This window comes from Eleutherodactylus coqui, chromosome 4 (genome assembly GCF_035609145.1).
Source record: "Eleutherodactylus coqui strain aEleCoq1 chromosome 4, aEleCoq1.hap1, whole genome shotgun sequence".
NCBI lineage: Eukaryota > Metazoa > Chordata > Amphibia > Anura > Eleutherodactylidae > Eleutherodactylus > Eleutherodactylus coqui.
In genome coordinates this window covers 38736141-38763371 of record NC_089840.1, presented here as the reverse complement: position 1 = coordinate 38763371, position 27231 = coordinate 38736141, and the positions used below count along the sequence as shown (strand labels likewise).

General features: G+C 45.7%; 1 protein-coding gene across 1 annotated transcript; it reads left to right on the top strand.

The window, feature by feature from the left end:
• The first annotated feature begins 18963 nt into the window (after positions 1–18963).
• LOC136624587 (uncharacterized) lies at positions 18964–26136 on the top strand. The gene is made up of 4 exons (XM_066598546.1): positions 18964–19286; positions 21215–21303; positions 22575–22656; positions 25206–26136. Exons 1-4 carry the CDS (start codon positions 18992–18994, stop codon positions 25361–25363), a joined length of 624 nt encoding a protein of 207 aa, XP_066454643.1. The 5' UTR covers positions 18964–18991; the 3' UTR covers positions 25364–26136.
• Positions 26137–27231: the final 1095 nt, after the last annotated feature.

Here is a 27231-nt window from a genome sequence, read left to right as displayed (position 1 = left end):
CTTCAATCAAGGAGAATTGGAGACATCTGGTCCTACAAACATAGGAAAACCCTATAAGGGCATACAGCTATGGAGCAAACATCAGCGCAGGTGCAACCTCAATCACCTGTGTGTGACGAGTGGTCATTCAGCACAACCCGTCATTGGTGGGCACTTCCCTAACAACATCATCAGCCGGCGTCCCGTCACGCTAATCCAGGATCAATCCGCGCATGTGCAGAACCAATGATCTTGTGCGATCATCACACCGCGCTACAAGGTCACATGATCCATAGTCAGCTGACTCCAAGTACCGCCAATCTGTGGCACGTCACGCTAATCCTGGATTATTCTGCACATGTGCAAAGTCACCAGTGCCACACGATCACCAGGCTGCACCTGCAAGGTCACGTGATCCATAGTCAGCTGATTCCAAATACCGCCATCGAGCAGGCTCGTATGGGACGGTAGTATAAAGATAATGTGTGACGGTAGCCATGGCAACCCGCCAGCATTAAATCATCAATCATGGTGTTTAACAAAAAGGGGATCGCCTACCTCTACCCTATAGGATCCTGCATCCGTCTCAGATATGCAGAATGATAAGCTAGATGTATAAAACTTTAATCAGGAGCCTGTATATATAGGATAGATTAGATATATAGGTGAATCACTCAACTCAGACATGACAACCTAAATAACAAATAAAAACCAGCATTTCAATATCAGCCAGAAATATAATATCACATCAGAGATCTACCAATCCTTGCAAAAATGGGCAGTGATGGCATAGGTTTACCAATACACCCACCACGTTCAAAAATTAGATATAGAGATGTATAGGACAAAAGTAAATATGCTGTGAATTCTACCGTTTTTATTGAAAAAACACTAATTGTAAATAGAACATATGCGTCAAACGCACCATACAACATAAACATGACAACTGCTCCAGCTGATAATAATCCAGACAAAGAGAATATAGGAAATCTAACAAAATATGTCGTACCCGGACCCAGATATCTCCAAACTCCTCCCATAATAAAAGAGAAAAGAAAACAAAATAAGACAGAATTAAACATATGGGGTAGGATAATGATCAATATTAAGAGCAGCAGGTTGTAATGAATTAAGAGTAAAGATCCACTTTAATTCAAGCAGCTTAAGTTGTTTTTCTCTTCCCTCCCCCCTCGTGGTAATTTGGGGACCCCATCAATGATCCAGAAATGACCTCTTTCCAAAAAATGTTTCACAATAGGGGCCTCGATATTACCAGTCCTAATGGTGCTCTTGTGTTTTGATATACGGATTTTCACCTCATTGGTGGTCTTCCCAATATATACCAATCCACACGGGAGACGATCATATAGATAACAAAACTCGAGAGGCAAATGTATCTGCCACGAATAAAAAAGTAGCTCTGGTGCCTGGGTGAGAGAACTTGTTCCCCTTAATGAGGTTGCCACACCTGGCACACCCCAAACATGGGAAACAACCTGTTCTAGATCCCTCTGGTGCCCCAGTAGTAGTAACGTAAGTTCGCAATACTTTGTCCCTAATATTGGCCCCTTGATGATAAGAAAAAAGAGGGGGGGGGGGGGGCTTAAATAGGTCTATATTTGGGTGACACACCTGTAAGAGTGGCCAATGTTTTTTAACAATGTGTGAAACCCGCCCATTGTTAGCGTCATAAGTGGATACAAACGGGACCCTTGGTTGTTTAGGGTTCGATTGTTTTCGGGACAAATAACGACTCTCGTGAAACCTCAGCTATTTTGAAACTGTAGTTATTAACCAAGACACTGGGGTTCCCCTCGTGACAAATTTGTTGCACATTTTATGAAGTCGTACATCCAACCCGTCATCCAAAATCCTTCGAACCTGTAATATTTGGCTCCAAGGTAGGGAGCGAGTCATGCTGGGGGGGATGGTAACTCCCAAACAATGACAGGTTATTGCGATCGGTAGGTTTAACAGAAAGGTCGAGTTTTAAAGTACCTCCCGATATGGAGACGAGTACATCCAGAAATTGGATCTGATTTTTAGAAAAATTTAAGGTGAACCTTAATTCGTCATAAATGCTAATAATCTCCTGATGGAATTCATGTAGTTCTTTCACAGACTGCTGCCAAATGAAAAAGATATCGTCTATGTACCTCCACCAAGTGCGGGCATGAGTCCAGGCTGGGGAGGCACATATACGAGATCTCTCCACGCAATTCATGAACCCTTAGCGGTTCACATTCTTTGGCGATACAATTTGCCATCATAAAGAAAGACGTTTTTAGTAAGCACATCCTCCAACAAGAACATAACGAATTCCATACACTCATTAGACCTTTGTGACTCTACTAGATGTTCCCTGGTTGCTTGTAACCTCCGCTCATGGTCAATGTTTGTGTATAGTGAGACAACGTCACAGGAGCCTATGATTGTGTTCTTAGTAATATCGACCTCTCGAACCCCTTAGTGACGGAGCTTTTTTGTTTTTTCCATTTTTGTTTTTTCCTCCCCCTTTTAAAAAAATCGTAACTCCTTTATTTATCCATTGACGTCGCTGTATGAGGGCTTGTTTTTTGCTGACAGAGTTGTATTTTTGAATGGTACTATTTAATGTGCCATATAATGTACTGATAAACTTTTAAAAAATTCTAAGTGGAGAGAAATTGAAAAAAAAACGACATTCCGCCATCTTTCGGTGCGTCCTATTTTTATGGCGCACAAACTGCAACAGAAATGGCATGATAACTTTATTCTATGGGTCAGTACGATTACTACGACACCAAACTTGTGTAATTTTTTTTGCTGTACTACTTGTATTTTTTTTAAAGATATTCAATTTTTTAAAATAATTTTCTGCACACAATAGCTTTTTTATTTTTTTGGCGACATAGTTGTGTGAGGGCTCATTGTATGATCCGACGTTTCCGTTGGTACCATTTTTGTATACAAACAACTTTTTGATCACTTTTTGTTACATTTTTTTTGGAGACAGGGTGACCAAAAATGCGCATTTCTGGCGTTCTTTATTTATTTTTTGGACGACGTTCACCATGCAGGGTAAATAAATTACTTTGCTAGATCAGACTTTTATGGACGCAGCGATATCAAATACATATTTTTGCTTTAGATTCTTTTGTTGCAAATATGGCAAAAGGTTTTTTTTTATTAACTTTTATTACTTTTTTTTTAATAATTAGTAAAACTTTATAGTTTTTTTTTTACACTTTCTCTTAGTCCCCAGGGGAGACCACAACCAGTGATGCTTTGATTGCTCCTGCAGTATGACGTAATGCTATAGCATTACGCCATACTGCTTTTTGACAGGCAGTCTATCAAGCCACCCCACGGGGATGGCTTGATAGACAATCACCTAAGGCAGCCCTAGGGCCTTTCAGAAGGCCTCTAGCTGCCATGACACCCTCGAACATTGTTCGGGGGATTCAAATGCCGCTGTCAAAATACTTCCGTATTTTGTAATTGTGAGAGAATTTCTGCATGATATTGTTTGGAGTCGAAGATAAACACTGCTCCGCCCTTATCGGCGGGACTAATTATGACTGTTGAGTGATTAACCAACGCATTTCGGGCCCTGTGCTCCATAAGGCTAAGATTACTTTTTTCTTTAAACCTAAACTGTTGGGTTCTCAAATGTGACAAATCATTAGACACCAGTTTTCAAAGGTATTAACTGCATGAAAGTCCCCCACAGGGGTAAATGAACTCTTAGGTCGTAGACCAACTGAGTTTGAAGAGAAAGTAGTACAAGCAGCACCCCCAAAAGACTTAGCATCACTATCAGACTTGTTAGCAAAGTATACCTTAAGTTTTATATTCCTACATAGTTTTCTAATGTCCGAATCTAGTCTGAACCGGTCCGTGGATGGAACCGGACAAAAGGATAAACTTTCTGAAAGTTTGTTCATCTGTGCCCTTCACAGTTATAGACACATTAAAATTATATTTATTGGGATTAAATTAAAATGAGACATAACATAACCAAAACAGCACACAACACGCAATCTCTTGTTATTACTGGTCATATTGGTATTATACCTCAGTAAACAAAAGGTAGGAGGTGCTGGCCTCATATGTGAGTCAGTGTAGTGAAGTCTCAATAAAAGAGACTGGTTCACTGTAAGATGACACAAGCCATAGAGTAAGTCCTACTGAGAACTATTAGGCCAGACAACAATTGGTCTACCATATGATTCATAGGGCTCAGATGCATAAAGTGTCCAAACTCCACAACTGAACTCAGAGAGCACTAGCTGGCACTGTCTGTCTTACCAGATCATACATGCAAGTTCAATTATTGAGCAACACTAAATGACTACATCGGGTCAGAGCACTGTGACACAAGAGGAGTCCCCTAGAAAATGAAGTGGGAATTTAAAAGAGATTCGGAGGTTCGACGTGTTTCTACGTTAAATATCATCGTTTCATCAGGAACCTTATACACAATGTTTCCTAATTGTCATTGTAATGTAGAGCTAGCACCTACAGAGCTGGTTTAGCATGTACCCTCATGGTGAGTAAAGAGCCCCAGCTATATTATGCAGGCTAGATACCAAAGTGTCACAATAGAGCCATGCATAGAGTTATAATAAACTAAAAAATGATTTTGGAGAACTGCTGTTCTAATATAGGGGGCAATAGAGACCAGTTCTAGCAGAAATAGGTATTTGGAATCAGCTGACTATGGATCACGTGACCTTGGAGGTGCAGCCTGGTGATCACGCGACACTGGTGACTTTGCACATGCGCGGATTGATCCAGGATTAGCGTGACGTGCTGCCGATGGGCGGTACTTGGAGACAGCTGACTATGAATCATGTGACCTTGTAGGCGCAGCGTGATGATCGCACGAGATCATTGGTTCTGCACATGCGCGGATTGATCCTGGATTAGCGTGACGGGATGCCGGATGATGATGTTAGGGCAGCGTCCACCGATGACGGGGTGTGCTGAATGACCACTCATCACACACAGGTGATTGAGGTTGCACCTGCGCTGACGTTTGCTCCATAGCTGTATGCCCTTATAGGGTTTCCTATGTCCGTAGGACCAGATGTCTCCAATTCTCCTTGATTGAAGAGTACAGGGGTGTGTTCTATGTAGGCTGCTGTGATTGGTGGGGTCTTGCATATATTGTAGCACAGTTTATGGGATTTTATGCTTTACAAAGCGTCACTTCAGGGCTGAAACGTGGCTTCTGCTTTTGTGGTGCCATTTGCCTTTTAAAAGAATCCCTGACGAGCGGCTCCATCTCTATTAGTCTGGATACTGCTTGTTTGGATCCAGGAAGTCGGGGATCGGCCTGGAGCGCGCACCACCTTCTGGCTCTCCCATATACACGGATTTTGGGATTGATAGCTACTGTGCTACTGAATATAATTCCCATACATGATCTGCCCTCGGCATAAGTTTCCAATCACGACTCATTTCCGGGACGACATGAAATTTGTTTGTAGCCCCTTAGATGGGCTCACGCAAAACGTATGATTACTGTGTATTATACATGCGATATATGCGCCAATTCGCAGGCAATTAAACACATTTCCATACGCAGTTCTGCTCACATTTGTGAGTAGGAATTGTGTAATATGTGAGCGCAAAAAAGAAAGCAGCGGGTTCTATTTTACGACGTATTACACACGATAGAGACCATGGTTTTCTATGGGGGCGTATTCAACGTCAAGCATACCCAATTACATTACATTTGGGCGGCGTATATGTGCGCCATTGTGAAGCGACAACGCAGGGAATATAAAGAACAAAGAAAAACAGGTGGACGCCGCATGGCCGTGTGCGCGAGATACGTGTCCTGTGCAGTACGATTTTGCTGCCATACATTGTGACAGGCCGGGATACCGGCGGCTCCAGAGCAATAAACCACTGCAAAGGTGTGCTTACGGCCCTGTTCATATTTTTTGTTGCATTTTTAAGCCACATTTTAAAAACCACAGCAAAAAACGGCATGCGGTATTCAAAAACCAGATACGCATTTAAGAAACTACATAGACTATAAAAAAACACATGCAGGCTCCTGAAGCATTGTTTAAAGTGTGCAATAATATACAGGAGATCCCCAGGTTATACCAGCATGCTCCATATCACTATATACAGGAGATCCCCAGGTTATACCAGCATGCTGCATATCATTATATACAGGAGATCCCCAGGTTATAGCAGCATGCTCCATATCACTATATACAGGAGATCCCCAGGTTATACCAGCATGCTCCATATCACTATTTACAGGAGATCCCCAGGTTATACCAGCATGCTCCATATCACTATATACAGGAGATACGCAGGTTATACCAGCATGCTCCATATCACTATATACTGAAGATCCCCAGGTTATACCAGCATGCTCCATATCACTATATACAGGAGATACGCAGGTTATACCAGCATGCTCCATATCACTATATACAGGAGATCCCCAGGTTATACCAGCATGCTCCATATCACTATATACAGGAGATGCCCAGGTTATACCAGCATGCTCCATATCACTATATACAGGAGATCCCCAGGTTATACCAGCATGCTCCATATCACTATACACAGGGGGATGTATACAACTCCTGCATACAGTGATATCGGCCATGCTGGTGGAAGTTTTTTGTCTGACAAGCTGTAGTTTTTATTGGTAACATTCTTAGGATACATACGGCTTTTTTATCACTTTTATTGCAGTTAGAACAAAATAAGGCAAATATGAAACATGAAATAATAAGGAAAGCATTTTTTCTCAGTTTTTTTAGGTTTTTTAATGTTTTTTGCCTTGTAGAATAAATAGTGAGTTCAATTCATTGTACCGGTCGCTTTTTTAAATGTTTTTATAAGCAAAGAGGGAAAAGCGGCTAACAACGGAGTGCGAGTGCGAGGAGTTCAAGCTGGAGGATCTGCTGCTCGACCTCCGAGAACTGTTGGCAACATACAAGGAAAAGGCAAAAGTCTTACAGGACCGGCCCGGTAAATAGCCGCCGCGTCCTCTTGTCTTCTCCTCCTGTTCTCGGTGCTGTACAGGACCGGCTCGGTAAATAGCCGCCGCGTCCTCTTGTCTTCTCCTCCTGTTCTCGGTGCTGTACAGGACCGGCCCGGTAAATAGCCGCCGCGTCCTCTTGTCTTCTCCTCCTGTTCTCGGTGCTGTACAGGACAGGCCCGGTAAATAGCCTCCGCGTCCTCTTGTCTTCTCCTGCATGTTCTCGGTGCTGTACAGGACCGGCCCGGTAAATAGCCGCCGCGTCCTCTTGTCTTCTCCTCCATGTTCTCGGTGCTGTACAGGACCGGCCCGGTAAATAGCCGCCGCGTCCTCTTGTCTTCTCCTCCTGTTCTCGGTGCTGTACAGGACAGGCCCGGTAAATAGCCTCCGCGTCCTCTTGTCTTCTCCTCCATGTTCTCGGTGCTGTACAGGACCGGCCCGGTAAATAGCCGCCGCGTCCTCTTGTCTTCTCCTCCATGTTCTCGGTGCTGTACAGGACCGGCCCGGTAAATAGCCGCCGCGTCCTCTTGTCTTCTCCTCCATGTTCTCGGCGCTGTACAGGACCGGCCCGGTAAATAGCCTCCGTGTCCTCTTGTCTTCTCCTCCATGTTCTCGGTGCTGTACAGGACCGGCCCGGTAAATAGCCGCCGCGTCCTCTTGTCTTCTCCTCCTGTTCTCGGTGCTGTACAGGACCGGTCCGGTAAATAGCCGCTGCGTCCTCTTGTCTTCTCCTCCATATTCTCGGTGCTGTACAGGACCGGCCCGGTAAATAGCCGCCGCGTCCTCTTGTCTTCTCCTCCTGTTCTCGGTGCTGTACAGGATCCACGGCCGGTTTTACGGCTTTTGTTGTATTTTCTAATTCATTTGGTTCTATTAAAGTCTGTAAATACCGGATGTTCATCTTCATTATTCCACACGTCTCACCAGCACTGAGACCCCAAAACAAGTGCCCCCTCCACATTAACATCCCGGGGTCCATGTGGTCCCCCTTGATTTTTCAGCTTGTGCCCCATTGTAGAGGATCCAAAACAAGGTTTGCTTCATTCTTTTAATTGTAGAATTGTTTGTAATTGAAAATAAAAGCTAAAATGAATAAATATTTTACCAGTTTAGTGAGAATTTATATTTATGATCTTTGGTCATGTGTAAAGGGAAGCGGTCATCAACTATGAACCAAGTTGTGGAGCTTATAGGTCCGGTGATGTGGAGTTCGGCAGACTCTTTTCATGCTCCCCCGATTCCCCCGTTCCTGTAGGGTTCCCCAGCAAAGTTGGCATGCCCACAGCAGCTTGGCTCTTCCCCAAAAGCCTATGTGGGTGCGCCTCTGAGAAGAGCCACGCCCCTGGGCATGTACGGGCACACTAACTTTGTAAGCTGTTTCATACTCACCCCAGGCACCTGTTCTTGCGCTGGCAGAGTTCCACATCACCTAAACTTTAAGCAACATTGCTGCATACACACACAGACTATAGCGAGTTATGTCTGAGATTTTCGGGCGCAGCTTGCCTCGGACACACCGACTGTCTGCTGCCCAGTGTGTGGGATGCCGCACATTACATGTCCTAACCTTGGCTGAGCATCAGAAAACAGGAGATGCTGCGACTCTTATTTGTGTTTTCTAACTTGGATTCTAATGTATATATAGTTAGCTTGGATTATAATTATCGGTCTGAATGTAAAATCGCCGGTGTGAATGAACCCGTTCGGATGAAGTTCTGTTTCCGGCAAATTTTAGGCCAAGTGATTTTCAGACAAAATAAAAGAGATGGTAAAATCGTCCGTGTTCATACAGCCTCAGTGTATGGAGCTTATAGCTGGTGACGGGTCCCTATAAATGTTCCCATCTCACACAATCATGGCAGATCCATAAGATATGCTATATATGTTTATTAGATGTGGATGCCACCTCTGGGACCCACAATGGTTTCCAGGTTGAGGGGCATCCCCACCTGGTTCACATCTGCTGCCCAACGTGGTTGAAAAACTGGCTATTTTCGCTATTTCTGTAACACTCATAGAAGTAACTGGGAGTTGTGTACGGCACTGAGCTGTGCTGTTCCTGCATGTCAGAAGTTATGGGAACGGTGTAGAGCGGCTAGTCTGACGGTTTCTGTAATCCCGGCCGCAGCTGGCGGCTGCAGTCAGATGGAGATTCCGATCTCTAGATCAGTGGGACAGATGCCTCCTCTTACACTTCAGGTTCTGACCGCAGTGAGGAGACACAAGTATTATGGAAGCATCGCTCTCATTGATTGCAGTAGTAGCGAAGCCAATTATTATACTTCCGCCCCGGACCACCGATGTGGACATCTCGCCCCGCAGCACTTAGAGCAGGCCGGAGGATCAGCTGATCTGCACTGATCCTAAGCCGTGGACCAACGCCGAACAACTATTGGTGACCCATCCTGAGGCTCCATCATCAGTAATAAATGCCTGTAATACCACTTAAAAGTAAATTAACAGAGTAAAGGTACAGAAATCACTGGGTACATAGTCACCCCCCCCCCCCCCCCCCCCCCCCCCGTGACACCAGCAGCCTTAAATCACATCTGTCAGCGACCCTGCAGCTACTCAACCAGTAGTACAGCAGGGAGCTGACATGAGGCATACGCTAGAATAACTTCCCCCCCATACTCATCCTGCATCATAGACCCCAAAATTCACATTCCCAGCTGTTGCTGCAGTATATAAATGGTCTGATGGGCGGCTCATTACTGATGGCGGCTCTGGGCTTTGTGCAGTAAGTGATGGTCAATCCCTCCCCCTGACTCCTGATTGACAGCTCAAGTATGACGCTAGCAGCCATTCAAGAGCCAGGAGAAGGGGTTGACAATCACTTACTGCAGAAAGTCCAGGACCGCCATCAGTCATGAACCGCCCATCAGACCCCTCCGGCGTCACTTACATCCAGCGCAGAACCAACCTGCAAGAAGAAAAACAAAACTATCATCATGCCGTGTGATTAAAACGGAGAAAAAAACTGCAATGGTCGAATTGATGAATTTTCTCTCCGTGTATAAATTTATTAAAAGTTATACAATATATTATATTTACCCAAAAATGGTACCAATAAAAACTACAACTCGCTGCGCAACAAACAATCCCTCATCCGGCCGTGTCCAAGCAAAAGAGGCCGTAGGAAGTGGCGGCATAAATGTCTCTCAATAAATAGTCTCTCTAAATTTTAAAAATAAAAAACTTTATTCATTCCATGAAAACAACGTTTCGGCCAAATAAAGTGGCCTTTATCAAGCTTGTTCTGCCACTTCCTACAACTTCTTTTGCTTGGATTTCCTTGGAGACCTTGGGTTCAGGTCCCCATTAAGTGGCTCCGCATGCTATCTGTGCCCCTAAGTGTGGTTTAGTTTGAGTGCCGTGGCTTCTGCTCTCTTCCTGCATTTCTACAGCCATGTCAATGGAAGAATGAAAAGTCATGGCTCTAGAAAAGTGGAGATGAAAAATCCAAAAAATCATTACATCCTTAGTGACATGGACTATTTTGGACATAAGGGGTTAGAGCTAGAGATGAGCGAGCGTACTCGGCCACGCCCCTTTTTCGACCGAGTACCGCGATTTTCGAGTACTTCCGTACTCGGGCGAAAAAAGATTCGGGGGGCGCCGTGGGTGAGTGGGGGGGGGGGGAGAGGGAGAATGAGAGGGCTCCCCCCTGTTCCCCGCTGCTACCCCCTGCTCCGCCACGCCTCCCCCTGCCCCCCGGATCTTTTCACCCGAGTACTGAAATCGCGGTGCTCGATCGAGTAATTACTCAAAACGAGTAGGTTCGCTCATCTCTAGTTAGAGCCCCTCTGAGGAGCTTCTTATGGTTCTCCCAGGTACAAGGACCATAAAGTCCATATTGGAGCAGATAAAAGTGCATATTGGGAATTCTTCTTTAACCCATGTATCCACTGCTTTAGGCTGAGATATCGGCAGCGGTCCGCTCCTCGGGGGTCCAATGTGACCCGCTGAATCCTACAGAAGTCACTTTCCATGAGACCCCCATTACTCCCAGCGCGGGCCATGTGGGACAACGGGGGGGAGCAGAGATCTCATTAGTGAAGCAGGGTATAATAGATGAACTGCCCCGGTATACACTGGGGGGTAATAGATGAACTGCCCCGGTATACACTGGGGGGGTAATAGATGAACTGCCCCGGTATACACTGGGGGGGTAATAGATGAACTGCCCCGGTATACACTGGGGGTAATAGATGAACTGCCCCGGTATACACTGGGGGGTAATAGATGAACTGCCCCGGTATACACTGGGGGGTAATAGATGAAATGCCCCGGTATACACTGGGGGGTAATAGATGAACTGCCCCGGTATACACTGGGGGGTAATAGATGAACTGCCCCGGTATACACTGGGGGGGTAATAGATGAACTGCCCCGGTATACACTGGGGGTAATAGATGAACTGCCCCGGTATACACTGGGGGGGTAATAGATGAACTGCCCCGGTATACACTGGGGGGTAATAGATGAACTGCCCCGGTATACACTGGGGGTAATAGATGAACTGCCCCGGTATACACTGGGGGATAATAGATGAACTGCCCCGGTATACACTGGGGGGTAATAGATGAACTGCCCCGGTATACAGTGGGGGGTAATTGCCCTCCGGAAGATGCTTAACAGCCCCAGGAGTGACAGCCGGCAGCTCTGCTATAGTGGAGGTACAAGACGGCAGTCAGCGGGGGAGGCGGAGACTGAGAAGTCACAGATATTACAGGACGGCAGGCGGGCGGAGAGATACAAGAGAGAAGAGAGAAAGAAGTGTGAGGGAGTTCTGTATCATCCGCTGATTTCCTGCACTGATATTACTTGGTCCTTGTCCGCTGTTTGTTCTCCAGTTACTGATTACTTACCGCAGTTCTCATCTCCTCTCACAACCACCAACCCGGAGCTGCTGATCCCCAGTGTTACCAGTGTCTCCTGCCCGGGGGTGTTCTTGGTCCGCTCCTCTCCAGACTGAAGTGTCTCCTCCGTGATGTCGGCGCTGCTCGGTAAGTGTCCACTCTCCTATCTCCCGGCTCTTCTAGCTGACATATCGGGACCTGCTGATACCTGCAGACCCTCCTCACCAAGTGCTCTGATAACGGGGGGCACAGCGGCCGCAGTCAGTACCGGAGGGGGCGTCCTGCTCGTGGCCGTGCGGAGGGCTGGAGGCTTGTGCAGTTCATGTACAGTACATGTGACACAAGCCTGCAGTACATGGACAAGCCTGCAGGTGGCGCTGTTCCCATAACATCCTACTGTCCCGCTCCTCTGTGCAGCATTATACCGGCTCCCCCCCCCCATGTCTGTAGGACTGACACAAGATTTGTTCAAAGAAGTGAAAATGTGTGATAATCATTAAATCTACACGTGAGGCCGTCCTGCAGGATCCGGTTGGTTTTCTTCTGTCGCTGACTTCCAACCAGCATAAAACCTACGGCCGTGACTTCTTGCTGCGTCTAAACGCTCCCTGTAATAACACAGAATGTGAAGCGCTGAGCGAGACGTTATGCCCCATTTACACGGGACGACTGTCGGCTGAACAATCTGCGAGGTGACGTCTTCGCTAGCTGTCCGCGATCGTGCGGAACGTTCAGACCGGCAGATCACCGCTGAGTATCGCTCACTTCTCACTAAATCCGCGCTCCGTGCGTCACATTCTGTAAGGCCCCCTGTCCACGGGCGTTGCGGAATATCACTAGCAATATTCCGCCGCCAGGGAGCAGGGAGAGAACTTTCAGTTCTCTGCGGTGAGCCTATCTGACAGATAGGCTCACTGCGGAGAATCGCGGCATGCTGCGATTTGAGTCTCGCGAGCAGATAATCGCTATGATTCTCCACTCGTGGACAGGGGGCTGCGCTGTCCATAGCAACGCTATAGAAAGCATGCACTGCGTTACCCATAGCCAGATTATCGCCGCTGATAACGCAGTGCACCATCGCCCGTGGACAGAAGCCCTAAGGGCTCCGGCACACCAGCGAGGGCGATATCGGGCTGTGAATAGCGCTCTCGCCATAATTCTAACCTCCTAGATGTGAGGTGTTTTCACATGGAAGCAGCCCGACTTCCCTGCGGGTAAGAAAGAATCCCCGGTGTGGCTGTTACAGCTGCAGCAGGGCATCGCGATGTTCTCCCATTGCTTTCAATTGGGCCGGCGCTGCTGCTGCTTCCACCACCGGCCACATTGCAGACAAGGGGTGATATCGCAGAAAGCAAATGCTGTGTTTTTTCTTTTTTTTAATTTTTTTAACGCAGCATCACAGGAATGAAAAGATCGCAAATGAGAATGAAATCATTAAAAATCATAGATTCCATAATCATGCCCTCTCACTCACTCTCGCAGCGCACCCTAACACGGAGCGGGGAGCCTTTAGACGCAGCGAGACGTGAGCGAGCAGCCATGATTTTTATGCAGGCTGACAGTGGGTGAGAGACGGAGGCCGGCTCACACGAACGGGTCGGGGGCCGCATGCAGATTTCCACAGCAGAAAGCCTCTGATCACGGATAGTAATTGCGGTAGATCACGGATGGATTTTTTCCCTCGGATCTACACTATGTACAGCGTGTCGTCCGCGTGGAAGAAAGATCTCCCCTCCAGACGGCATTCCGGCTTTTCTATCAAATTTCTTTTGAAGTTGCGAGCGTTTCCGTTGCTCATATGCAATGTTAATTGTGTACGGGCGACGGAACCCTCGCAATCCAGTGACATTAATGGGAGCCGTCCGTGTGAGCCCGCACTAAAATAGAGCATTCTGCGATTCCCCCTCCCCCGAAGAGTAAACAAATATTAATGATGGGTTTGTGTTTGGTCGCGGTGATTATCACACATGTTCATTTGTGAATTTTGCGCAATAATCGTCCCATGTAAATACGACATTAGCGATTCTCAGCGATGATCTGCTTATCTAAACATTCAGCATGAACTAGCGGTGACATCAGTTGCTCGTTTACACGTCAGTCGTCCCGTGTAAATGCGGCATTACAATACAGTTGCAATCATTGATATCTGCTAGCAGATCTAATTGTGGTGCACCATTAGGAACAGGAGGCCGTGGCGGGGGCGGACATATTGTTGTCACCTAAGCAGGTGGCGACCGACAGAATATTTGGCGTTGCCTTTAAATGCCCACTACTCGTCATCCAGTAGGGAATGATGATATCTGTTGTCGTGACGCCAGTTCACAGCCAGACCTGAGCCCGCTGTGAACAAAGTCTTTGTGAGGGGATCTGGTGATATTGGGGGTTGTAGTCCCTTCCCCTGGAGGGAGGTGTAGTATTCAATGCTATGGAGGTGGTCGGGTGAGAAGGAGCTCCAGGAGTCGGGGTAACGGGTGAAAGCATAGAACTCACGTTTATTCCTAATTTTCATTGACAGGTAGCAGCTGACAGGTAGCAGAGATCCTTCCTGGAATTTGAGGACGGGAGAAATATTTGCTTTCTTTAAATAAATAATTTCCTTCTCTATTCACAACTCTTTCCTCTATAATCTTCTGTCTCTATCCTTCTGTATATATATATATATTTGTTTTCTTATATCTTTCTTTTCTTATTACAGTTCTTCCTTCTATATTCTTCTTCATCCGGCTTTTCTATATCTTTCTAATATAATCTTCTCTTGTATTAAACCCCACCTCTCCTTCTCACATCACTATTTACCCCTCTTATCTCCCTTCTGCTCTAAAGGTCCTTTTAGACACAACGATTATCGCTCACAATTCGCTCACAGCCGTCCTTTGAGTGATAATCGTTGTCCAACTACACGGACATCCTGCAGTTTTCGTTAAGCCGTCGCTGTCTTTTCAGCATGCTAAAGATCAGTTATCAGGGATTCACAGCGGGATACAGCTGATACAATTGTTTCAGCTGTATCCCGCTCCCTGCAGACAGGCGGGGTATGAAGAACCAAACAACATACCAAAACAGCGGCGTTTGAAACTGCATATTTTACCGCAATATCGCACTGCATTTTCAAAATAATTCTTTTGCGTTTGACAGCGTTTTTCAACAACGCACTCATCATTGTAATGGGTGATGAGGAGCTTTAAAAAGCGCTAAAACACATGAAAATAGAGCAGACGGTGACGCGTTCGAGCGCTTGTCTGCAGAGCCCTACTGAAATCAATGGAGACGTTGTACCGCATTCAAACGCCGCACTAATCACTGTAAAATGCGGACTGTGGAAGAGCGGCCTCAAGAATAAGGCCAAGGGACGTCGAAAAGACAACAGACAAGAGATAGCAAGGACCAGATGGGAGCGTAGTCAGGAAGGGTAAGCTGTCACTCTGTAGTTTGAGCATGAGTTACGGCCCTTCTACACGGGACGATTATGGTTCAGAATCACTCAGATTCCTAAACATTGCGTGCAGCGACTGAACGTGTAAAAGGACCATTAGTAGCAGCTGATTACGTAATGGACCACAGCGTTATTTGACAAAGCCTATTTGCACCTTAGTGATCGAGCTAAACTTTGGAAATCTGATGCGTCTCTTTAACTCCATAAAGGTTTTGCATGTTCAAGTGATTCTGACACGTGTGGTACTTCATTAGGTGGTAAAATAGACCGATAGAATTCATGTATATTTATTAAAAGCGCCAAAATTGGGAAGATTTGGAAAAAATTATCATTTTTTAAAACATTTTCAATTGCGATATCTCAAACATACTGTACACATTTTTGATAAGATATATATTTCCATCTGTTTACTTTATTCTGGACGCACATTTGAAAACTCTTTTGTTTAACCATTTAGGAGACGTACAAATTTAACATCACTTATTAACATTTTGAGGAACACTTTGTTTTCCTGCACCAAGCCAAGATTGCAAAGGCTTGTAGAATGATAGATACCCCGACAAATGACCCCATTTTAAAAACTACACCCCTTAATATATTCACTGAGGGGGTCAGGAGTATTTTGACAGTATCGGTGAGGGGAGATTAAACTTTAACCTTTTTTGTACTTTTACGTGATCGCCGTTATCCATTGGATACCACTTACCGCAGCTCCCCGTGACATCTCCAGGGTCTCGGCTACCTTTGGCTCTCAGCTAGCCAGGAACAGTGAGATTTAAAATTTCATGGACAATGCTCTACTTTTGCACGTGTCCCATTGTGAGACAAATCTGGGGAACGGAGTTATGTAATTTCATCTCCCCTTACGGATGCGATCTATAAGGGGAGATGAAACTGTAACTTTTTAAACTTTTCATTTTAACTTTTTTTTAACTTTCCATGATCACGGTTATCCAATAAATAACAGTGATCATGTGATCGGGAACCCCATACAGTGGTCCTCGGTCACATCTCCCTGCACTTGGTTATCTTTGACAGCCAGGTGCAGGCTGATTTTAAATTTGCGGGACATCACGGAGGACAGGGATGAGTATTTTCAGCTGCCTCCATGCATCCGATCCATGAGAGCAGCTGAAACTTTTAACTTTTTAAAAACTTTTCTGTGTTTTAATTGGATACCAGTGATCACGGGCCCGGGGACCGCAGTGACATCTCCTGCTTCGCGGCTACCTTCAGGAGCCAAGAGATTTCAAATTTGCCGGGGCTCCCAACCTTCTGCATATGCGTCTGACGTAATGACAGCTGGTGTGCATGCGCAGAAGACTAGCGTCAGGTGCTGGAGAACCAGATCACCGCAGGACATCATGGTGGAGCGGGGTGAGTACTCTTAGCTGCCCCCATGAATCTGATCCATAAGGGCAGCTCAATCTTTAACTTTTTAAAACTTTTTATTGACTTTATTGCGATCAGCGCTATCCATTAGAAAGTGCTGATCGCAATGCCCAGGGGGGCTCCTTGCAGCCCCCCCATGACTGCTCCACGTTGTCGACTACCTACGGTAACCAACAGCATGGAGCTATCGTGTCCACAGCCCACGTGGCTTTAATCCTCATGGGATGCATGTTTTTATGTCCCTGAGGATTAAAGCCCACTTAGATAGGACATAAAAACACAATGGGGCCGTCACTAAAGGGTTAATGCATAATATATCTCCAAGTGTTTCCCACTGCTTTCAAAGGGAAACTTCTCCTCGCACTGGCGTGCACATCGCATGTGATATGTTTTCCTGTCTCATTGAAAAAAATGGGTGATGCGTTCCAAGACTGAGCATGCCGCCATGCCGGGCAGGAAAACGTTAATCATGTGAATGACTCCATTCAAGAGAATGGGGTTTATATTCATGCGTCTCAAAACGCACAAATCTTGTGCAGTTTTTTTCTTTCTTTCTGTGAAAGCGTCCCCGGAGTGATTGTACACTGAGCGATTTCTCGTTCACACAAGCGAATGGTGACAGAGTTCGCAGTCCGCTCGTGTAGCCTGTTTATTGATCGGTATTAAAATTTTCTGTAAAAAGTGGATGGACTTCGCCTCAGGGTGCGGCCTCCAGCAGATTTACTATAACTTACATTGGAAAGTGGTGTAAATTATAGTGCAATCTGCACCAGCTCATAGCTGCTATAGAGATAACGGTCAGATGCACGGAGGCCAGAGATGCTCCTAAAGGGGGATTCCCATCTTGGGATCTGATTTCAGTGTGTTCAAAATCACTAAACAATGCACTCACCTATAAGATGTGTATCTCAAAAATGCTCCGTCCTCCAGATATTGCAGATATTGATTCCTCTGGTTGTTTGCTGCTTGTTGCCAGAGAAACAGATGACTTTTATGGAAAGAAATAGCAGAGCCCAATGGTACCATGTTTCCCCAAAAATAAGTCCTACCCTGCTAATAAGCCGTACCCTGATTTTCTGGGGGAGAGGGGGGGGGGGGGCTGAAATATAAGCCCTCCCCCCAAAATAAGCCTTAGATACACTACATGAAGTAAAAGAAAATACCTTGCAGGCGGCATCTGGGTCCCTCGCGCTGGGCTGCGGCGCTGCTTCAGGTTTCCGTGAGGTCCTGAACACTGATAGAGCATTTCTTCCTGGTAGCGGGGCTTGAATACCCCAACTCTAGCAAGTGACTGCTCTGATTGGTTCATTGACCGCCGCCTCAGCCAATCAGAGCTGGTGATTGATTAACCAATCACAGCCATTCAAAACATGTCTTGTGCCTCTTTGAGTTAAATGGGATTGTGCTATAACCACATTGTTTCCAACATTTATCTCGTATAAATTGGTCACAAGCAGCATTGCTCCACAATACCAATAAGGTAGGACCAGGTAGTTGAATGCACGCCGCAGTAGGAGTCCGGATCCAAAAACTCCAAGAAGGCAGCAAGCAGAAATAAATAAAGTCCGCAGCAGCATTGGTAGATGCAAATAAAACCAAAGCTTTTATTCCTCCATTTGTAAAAGAAGTTGCAACGTTTCGATCTTAAACAAGATCTTTGTCAAGCATTCCTTTAACCAAGGTTTAGTAATGAGCGAACTGAGTGCAGCCTGGAGGAAATGTACAAGGATGTCTCCAGAGAGGAGGAACTCTGCTTCATTGATACTTGTCTCCATATTTGTGTCTTCACAGTTGTCCTCATCATCCAGATCCTGTCATCCGTCTCATCAGTCTATGTGCGGAGAGGATCAGACATCACTGACTGCGGCATGAAATGTCCTCATACAAGAGATGTCCTACAGCTGTACAGAGTATGTGGAGCTGAAGAGACTAAACTACTGGAGTTGTGGTGTGATAATAGTTGGTCCTATAATCACTGGGACCCCAGACTCCACGTAAACACAAGCAGCGGGTGCTGGAGGCTGACAGATGCCAGGAAGGACGACTCCTGTGAGTATGTTGTCTGGCGTCACAACCGTTCAGGAGGCTTCCGGCGCTCTACAGCCATCACTGTACTAGGTAAGAGCTGGTGGATCACATCACAGGAGACATTTCTCTATTGTCCTCTGTGGGAAACCTGAATTCTGTCCTCCTGTAATAGAGGCTGATAACACAGGATTAGTAGTCACTGGTGACTGTATATGGGGAAGGGGATGCAGATCACATGACTGATGGTCAGTATAGGGGGCAGGTACCTAGATTCATGTCCATGCTGATGTCACATTACTGATGGTCACCGACCTTCTCCTGATACTTCCAGATCCAGTTCTCATCTCCAACATTACCAGTAACTCCAGCCGGCTCGGTCAGGACATTGCTGTGAGCGTCCAGTTCTCTGGAGAGGAGGCGGCTCTGACCTGGGAGGTGGACGGGGGGTCTCTTCCCCACAGATACCGGCTGATAGATGACAATAGGACGCTGATTATCCCGAGTGCCCAGAGAGAAGATGCCAGAAGAAGACTCTGTGTCCGGATCACCAACCCAGTCAGTGAGAGGACCAAAGAATACCTGCTGGAGATTACAGGTAAGAGGGTATTACTGGGTATTCTACTGACCTCACACCTTCCATACCCCATGTACTGGAGATTACAGGTAAGAGGGTATTACTGGGTATTATACTATCCTCACACCTTCTATATCCCATGTACTGGAGATTACAGGTAAGAGGGTATTACTGGGTATTATACTGACCTCACACCTTCTATACCCCATGTACTGGAGATTACAGGTAAGAGAGTATTACTGGGTATTATACTGACCTCACACCTTCTATACCCCATGTACTGGAGATTACAGGTAAGAGGGTATTACTGGGTATTATACTGACCTCACACCTTCCATACCCCATGTACTGGAGATTACAGGTAAGAGGGTATTACTGGGGTATTATACTGACCTCACACCTTCTATACCCCATGTACTGGAGATTACAGGTAAGAGGGTATTACTGGGTATTATACTGACCTCACACCTTCCATACCCCATGTACTGGAGATTACAGGTAAGAGGGTATTACTGGGGTATTGTACTGACCTCACTCCTTCTATACCCCATGTAGTGGAGATTACAGGTAAGAGGGTATTACTGGGTATTATACTGACCTCACACCTTCTATACCCCATGTACTGGAGATTACAGGTAAGAGGGTATTACTGGGTATTATACTGACCTCACACCTTCTATACCCCATGTACTGGAGATTACAGGTAAGAGGGTATTACTGGGTATTATACTGACCTCACACCTTCCATACCCCATGTACTGGAGATTACAGGTAAGAGGGTATTACTGGGGTATTATACTGACCTCACACCTTCTATACCCCATGTACTGGAGATTACAGGTAAGAGGGTATTACTGGGTATTATACTGACCTCACACCTTCCATACCCCATGTACTGGAGATTACAGGTAAGAGGGTATTACTGGGGTATTGTACTGACCTCACTCCTTCTATACCCCATGTAGTGGAGATTACAGGTAAGAGGGTATTACTGGGTATTATACTGACCTCACACCTTCTATACCCCATGTACTGGAGATTACAGGTAAGAGGGTATTACTGTGATACCCTCAGTCCTCACTTATTGCACACAGACTTTAGTTTCTTTATATCATCACAAGACGGTTGGGCTGATATGTTGTGTAATATAACATGGATATTATGTGACGCTCACCTGTTTTGTGATGAGGCAAATTTAGAAAGTGTAATTTTGTAGTTTTCTGTCATCACAGAGGGCAGCCAATACATAGAACTGGCACAATAATGTATATATTGGATCAGGCCACTGAAAAGTCACTAAATAAAATGTCACAAGTACAATCTATGACTGATCTGACGGGTGCTGCCGCCTCGCGGTTTTGTTGTGTAGAATCTACCCCTATACTTTCTATCACTGTGTGGGCCTTCTCTGCGTTCATTGCTGTACGGTAGGTCCATGCAGTCTTGCTTCTGTCTTGGAGGGTGAGGGGGGGGGGGGGGTGGTGGTTCTGCATTTGAAGACAGTCGGGGGACAGTTGGAGCATTTCTTTTCCTTTTCTAAGTTTTTGTGTAAACTTGTTTTGAAGTGTTGGTGAGAATTCTATGGAGTAAAAAAATAGTTATAGTCCCAACACTGTATTACTAGACTTGCTCCTGTTTATCTGTAGTCTTCTCCTAAATGTACATCGGGCTGCAACATTTTTCAGTTCTGTGTGTATAAAAAAAAAACACCACAAAGCTGCGATTATAACGGAGACCCCGTGTGTTACTCCTCAGATCCCGGACCCTCATCTCCTGTAGTTACTGATGTTTGGGTATCACCATTGTTGGCTGTAATTTCCATTTCCAGGAAACTGCTTAAACTGATGCATTTTACCCAAAGTGTCCTAAATTGTCTCATCGTGTTATAAATATGTAGGCCGGACACAGACGGTGATTATAACTGATCTCCTGTGTGCTTATCTCCTCAGATGCTCTGTCCTCTCCGCTTCTACTTGCTGTCGCTGTTGCTGGGGTATTTCTGGTCTTGATGATAATTATCATCATTCTGTTAGTAAAGGTGAGAATCTCTCAGAATGTCTCTGTAAAGTCAGCAGGTACCACGGCACTCGAAGTGTACCACAATCAGTGGGAGGCAAGCCAGATGCAGAGACACTTAATGGCGGCCTGAACCCAAGATATCCACAAATATCCAAGCCCAAGTAGTTGTAGAAAGTGGCAGCATAGATGGTGGTCTTTTAGTTAATAAAAGAAACCTTTATTCCATTAAAACAATGTTTCAGCCAAGATAAAAAGGCCATTTGTTTTGGCCGAAACGTCGTTTTAATGGAATAAATAAAAGCTTATTTTTTTTTAACTAAAAGACCACCATCTATGCTGCCACTTTCTACCACTACTTGGGCTCTCTTTGTATCTGTGTCACTCTGAGGGTCTCCATGGTGTACAGTCACACAGGACCCCCATCATTCAGCATTGCTCTCCTTGATGATTGTCACTACACATCACCTATCACCCTACAGAGATGCCCAGAACCCTCATGAGACGCTGCAGCATTACAGAATATACACACTCTTAAGTATGGCGTGGAGTCTGTTCCTGCCGTGTCTCCAGGCAAAGTCGGCACAGCAAGCTTGACTCTCTTCCACCTGATCGTGCACATTCTCATTCATTCCTATGACCAGTCTGTGCGCACAGCCTTCTGAGAAGAGTCAGGGATGCTGTGCAGATGCTGACTCTGGTGAGGGACGCTGCAGGAAGAGGCGTTCCAAACCCCACACCCCACCCACTTCCCCCACGTCTCCTTAACTATAGATTATAACTTAGTTTATGGTGCTTATACTCTATGACAGATTTTCTTTACAAGGATGTTCCTATCTCAGTCAGTCATCTGCATGCTGCGGCCATTGGTGGTTGAGATTAAGGGAACAGCTAAACTGACTGTTCTATGCAGTTTCTGTATCTCTTATAGAAATGAATGGGAGTTGCAGAAACTGTATAGAAAAGCCAGTTTGTCCGTTTCTGTAATTCTGGCCACTGATGGCTGCGGCATACTGATGGATATTTCCATCTTGACCATCTTGGGTTTAGGTGGGAATACCCCTTTAAAGAGTTTTTGCTGGGCTATTTCTATTGATGACCTATCCTTGTTTCTATGAGAACCACATTCACACTTGTCATCTCTGTGTGTCCTCACATACCCTTTTAAAGACCTGTAATAGGGTCGGGGGGGGGGGGGGGGGCACTAATGACATGACTACAGTGTAGAGTCATGACCTGTGACTTCCGTGTGCTATGCAGTCACATGACCTGTAACATGCCTTATATTACCAGTGTTGGAAGACCAGCAGACATGTGGAGAGAAATAACCACTCGAAAGAATACGGAGGACGGAGCAGCAGCTCATCAGAGAACGGTACTCGTAATCTCTGTTTTTAATGGAAGCAATTGTCTTATTAATGAGGATGTCCGAGAGTCTTGTGCAGTGTCTTGTAGGGTGCCCCCGGACATAGGGTGTACGTTGAGGAGCTGGGAGGGCAAGATGGTGGCTTGTTATGGCGGCACTTACCACGCTTTCTCCCGGAGGGACGCACATAGCCTTGGCCAGGGCAGCGCTGGGCCTCTTCTGGACACCCCTTGTACAGGGCTGCCCAATAAACTTGTGAACAGGTATAGGCGTTGTCATGGGTGACGCCACCATTCTGTTACCCACCAGAAACACCCTCGGTGGTAAATAAATGAGCCGCAGACTTGTATAACGTACCTCAGGTCCCTGGGAACGGTCAGGGCCTCAAACACTGGGTGAAAGTCACAAATTGCACAGGGCAGATGTGCAGGACAACAAGAATCTTCTTTAGTACCTCTATACTGTGATCCCAGGGCACAGGAAGGCCGTGTAAAACAGCAGAATTTTAGTACCTCTCTCAGAGTACAGTACGGCTGCGTAGGAAAGCAGCACAAGAGTACCACTGCACAGGGGCTGGGCCTTCACTCACCACCAACATGCTCACACTCTCTATCTCTCTTTTGGGACTCTCATTCCTCCATGGTCACTGGCACAAAGAACATCAGGAACCGCTCTTCCTCCTCCATTCTTCACCACATGGGTGTTGAAGGAACCCCCATGTGGCTGGAACTCTCTCACAGGAACCCAAAAGAATAGAATAGACACTTTACCACACCCAAAAGACTCATATTTATAGATAACATGGATCACGTGACAGGACATAACTGATACATTACAAACATATCCCAGGCTCATGCAACCACTTAACTCCTCATTTGCTGCAGCTGTGCAATACAACAGAATGACTAGACAATTGACACAGCGCGCCTACAAAAGACATGACATGTATGACATTATGGAGGGGGCCAGAAATGAGTATACTGGGCCACTACACTTGTCTGGCAGTCAGCACTAGTTATATAAGGGGGAAGGTGAACTTTACGGGTGTCAATCCACTGATGCACCAGGGGAATCAGTGGGCCAATCTTTAGTGAAATCTGCATGTAGCCTGGAGAGTATTAATATGGAGTGCTGTGATCAGGAGGATCATGTATGGGTATATGAACAAGGGTGATGTAGAAGACATTGCTATAATCATGTGCACGACTGTTCATGGTGAGCAGTACACAAGGTCCTTTGGACCATACACAGATTTACAGCAGGAGTGCTCCTGTGTTATCCTTCAACTGGCTGCAGCTGTGATATCTGTGTAGTGGCCTATAACATCATCCTGGTCCTCTCCATAAATGTCAATCATGTTTGTCCCATGTGGATGCACTGTGCAAAGCTTTTCTTGTTATTTCTAGTGTGTATGTTGCACAGCTGCGGTGCTTGAGAGGTTAACTCCAATAAAATCATAGTCTGCTGTGAATGTCATGTCATGTGGTATGAAAGAGGGTATAAATAGGAGTGTTTGAGAGAAAGGAGTCCATCTTCTGGTGTTCAGAGAGTTCAAAATTACCACCAAACACAGAGCCACATGGAAGCACCTTCAGATTCCTTGTGGTGAAGATGGAAGAGAAGGAGAGATATCCCTTAGCAACTGAAATCTGAATGTGAGTGAAGTGAGTCCCAGGCCCAATATAGAGAGCACTTGTAAGTAATCACTTTTACCGACAAAGCCAGTGCAGAGGTACAAATTCAGTTTTACAAGTTTTCCTACACGGCTGTCCAGATCAATGATCACCACGTAGAAGTACTCTAGTTAAGTTGTCACAGCCACGCGCCTCTAATGCGGAGTGCAAATACTAAAAGCTAACTGCTACCAGAGTGTCTGTGGAGTGACCCCTACCCCCTTCCTCCTCTGGAGTGCTCCCTGTCCAGGAGCGGTACTTGACAGATAACACAGACTGTAGCACCGGTTTCATCCTGGGTATCCCCCCTGACCTTCCTTTCTTACTTGCACTGTGAAGAATTGTACCTGAATTGCTGTGTAATAATTGTTTTGCCAAAGTACCAAGTAAAGTTCCTACCAGGTCCTAACAGTTCCTGGGGACTCAAGGTACTAGAAAATCAGTGTCTGTGTTTATTCTCTGCCGTGTAACATACCGGTGTGTGGGAACGGTGGCATCATCCGTGGCAACTACTACCCTCGTCATCCTGTTTATTGGCATTCCCTATCCTAGGGGTGTCAACAGTGGCCTGCAATCATGTCATCCCTCTGGGAAAAGAGCCTGGTAAGTGCCGCCGTGACAAGCCAACACTTAACCTCCCAGCTCTCCACGTGTGTCAAGTGCCCGGGGTATTCCTCTGGGGTGTTGCATCTGCGCCTGTGTGCTTACACCAGGTGCCCTTCTTGCTTTTCTGACTTATATAGGAGGGGTTTTATTGTGGCTCGACAGCTACATGTCTTGTGAAATCCCCCTGCTAACCTCTAGACATTAACCCTTCCTTCCCCAGGCCTGCTTGTAGAGTTTAATCACAGAGATCTCTGATAATAACAAGTTATCTCTTTACAGACCCTTCTGGAGAGCAAGAAGAGGAGACGAAAGAGAAGAATCCCATCAACATCATTCACAGCATATGGAAGAAAGTATGGAAGAACTCAGAATATGAAGGAACTCGGAGAGATGAAAGAGCAAAGAATGATGACCTCTCTATAACTCTCACAGTGTAACAGTGACTGAGCGCTACATTATAGCTGGTGGGACTATAGAAAACCACAGAAGGACGACCCTCCCCGCTGTTACAGTCCGTCTCTAAATGTGTGAAAAGATTTGATCAGGAGTTCATTGCATTAACTGTTTCACAAAAAGAAACTTATCCCTGCAATGTAAGGAGCTGCAAAACAGATCTTATATAATGAGCACAGACTGTATACAGATCCCCAACACAGGAGGTCTATAAGATTATAGGACATCTATATGTTCTACATCCAATGTTATATACCTGATTCTGTGCACTAGATGTCCACAGCAGACCCTCCGCAGTAAATTCCGCCCTGTGCGAACAATGACTATGAGGGCTTCTTCTTTACAGGATAAGCTCTAGTCTTCACTGATCCCACTTTTGGAAAGACAAAGTGTCGATACGTTTTTATTCCTTTTTGTTTTTTTAGGGGCGAGGTTGGCAATCTGCAATTCTGGCATGTTTTTTATTTGTTTTTAATGTGCTTTTTATACTCGCCCGGCTTCCTGTTTCCTCGCTGTCACCCCTGAAGTTCGGTGTGCGAACAGCCGGCAGAGGAGACAATCACAGAGGAAATGTTAGATGGGTGGGGAAAGATACAGCAAAGTGTTACACAGATCCGGTGGGGGCGGGCCTCAGGAGACCAGATGTAATTTAACTTATTTATTTTTAATTGAAACAAACATTATAACACTAGAGCTTGTAGAGACCTCAAACCATTTGTGTACATAGATTAGATAAACAGTTCCTCTCTGGGGGTCCCATCACATTGTGTTTACTAATAAAAATGCATTTATTGAACTTTACTTTGTGTTGGAGCTTCATTGGGTTGTAGTAAACTATGTGGATGAAGAAAGGCATTTTGCGGGAGTCTTGTAGCAGATGAACGACACCGCACCCCCCAGACTATGGAAAATTTATCAGGGCATCTCCTGTTTTTATACACTTTTTTCATATAGGATTATAGTATTGACCATATTGCCCCATTGAGCAAGTTCCGGGGGGGGGCTGTCCATCCATGTCATCGCAATAGCTTTCAACGCAAGAAATAAGATCTCCGTGAGAAATATACAAGTGTGATGTTTGTATTGCTGCTCATCAAGGACGCCCAATCGACACACACTAGGGGTATTGGGTACTGATAAGCCAATCACTTGGCTGAGTAGATCTATCACCTCGGACCAAAAGGCTTGAACTGTGGGGCAGCTCCATATCAAGTGCATAAAAGTTGCATTAGGCAACGAGCATCTAAGGCATTGGAAGTAGGAACTCTACCCATTGTGAGGAGTCTAGTAGGGGTGAGGTAGCATTGATGACAGATATAATGCTGGACACATTGGTTAGCTGCTGGTGATACTGAGGTATAGGATGACATGGCTTCACTCCAGTCTTCGCTAGTTAGTGATGGGATGGGCTCTTTCCACTTATCTTATTCAATCCAAAAGTGTATATATGAACTTGGCTGTAGAAGATGAGTATATAACACTGATATGAGGCCTCTAGGACCCTGCGTACGCAGTTCTCCGAATAACGGGTATGCGGAAATGGATGGATGTGACTCAGGGAGCTGAGCAGAAAGCGCAGGTCTTAAATGTAAATATCGATACAAGTCTGATCTAGGGATTTGGTGTGATTATTGAAGCCGTTCTAAGGAAATAAAGGAGCCATTTATATAAACAGTTCCAGGGAGGTGACTCCAGACCCAATCCAGTATCTACATCTAGTAAATTTTGGAGTTGCGAGAGGCCATTATTACCCCATAGTGAAGTTTAAAGTGGGATCTCCTTATGGCCAGTCACTAGAGATGAGCGAACGTACTCAGATAAGCACTACTCGTCCGAGTAATGTGCCTTATCC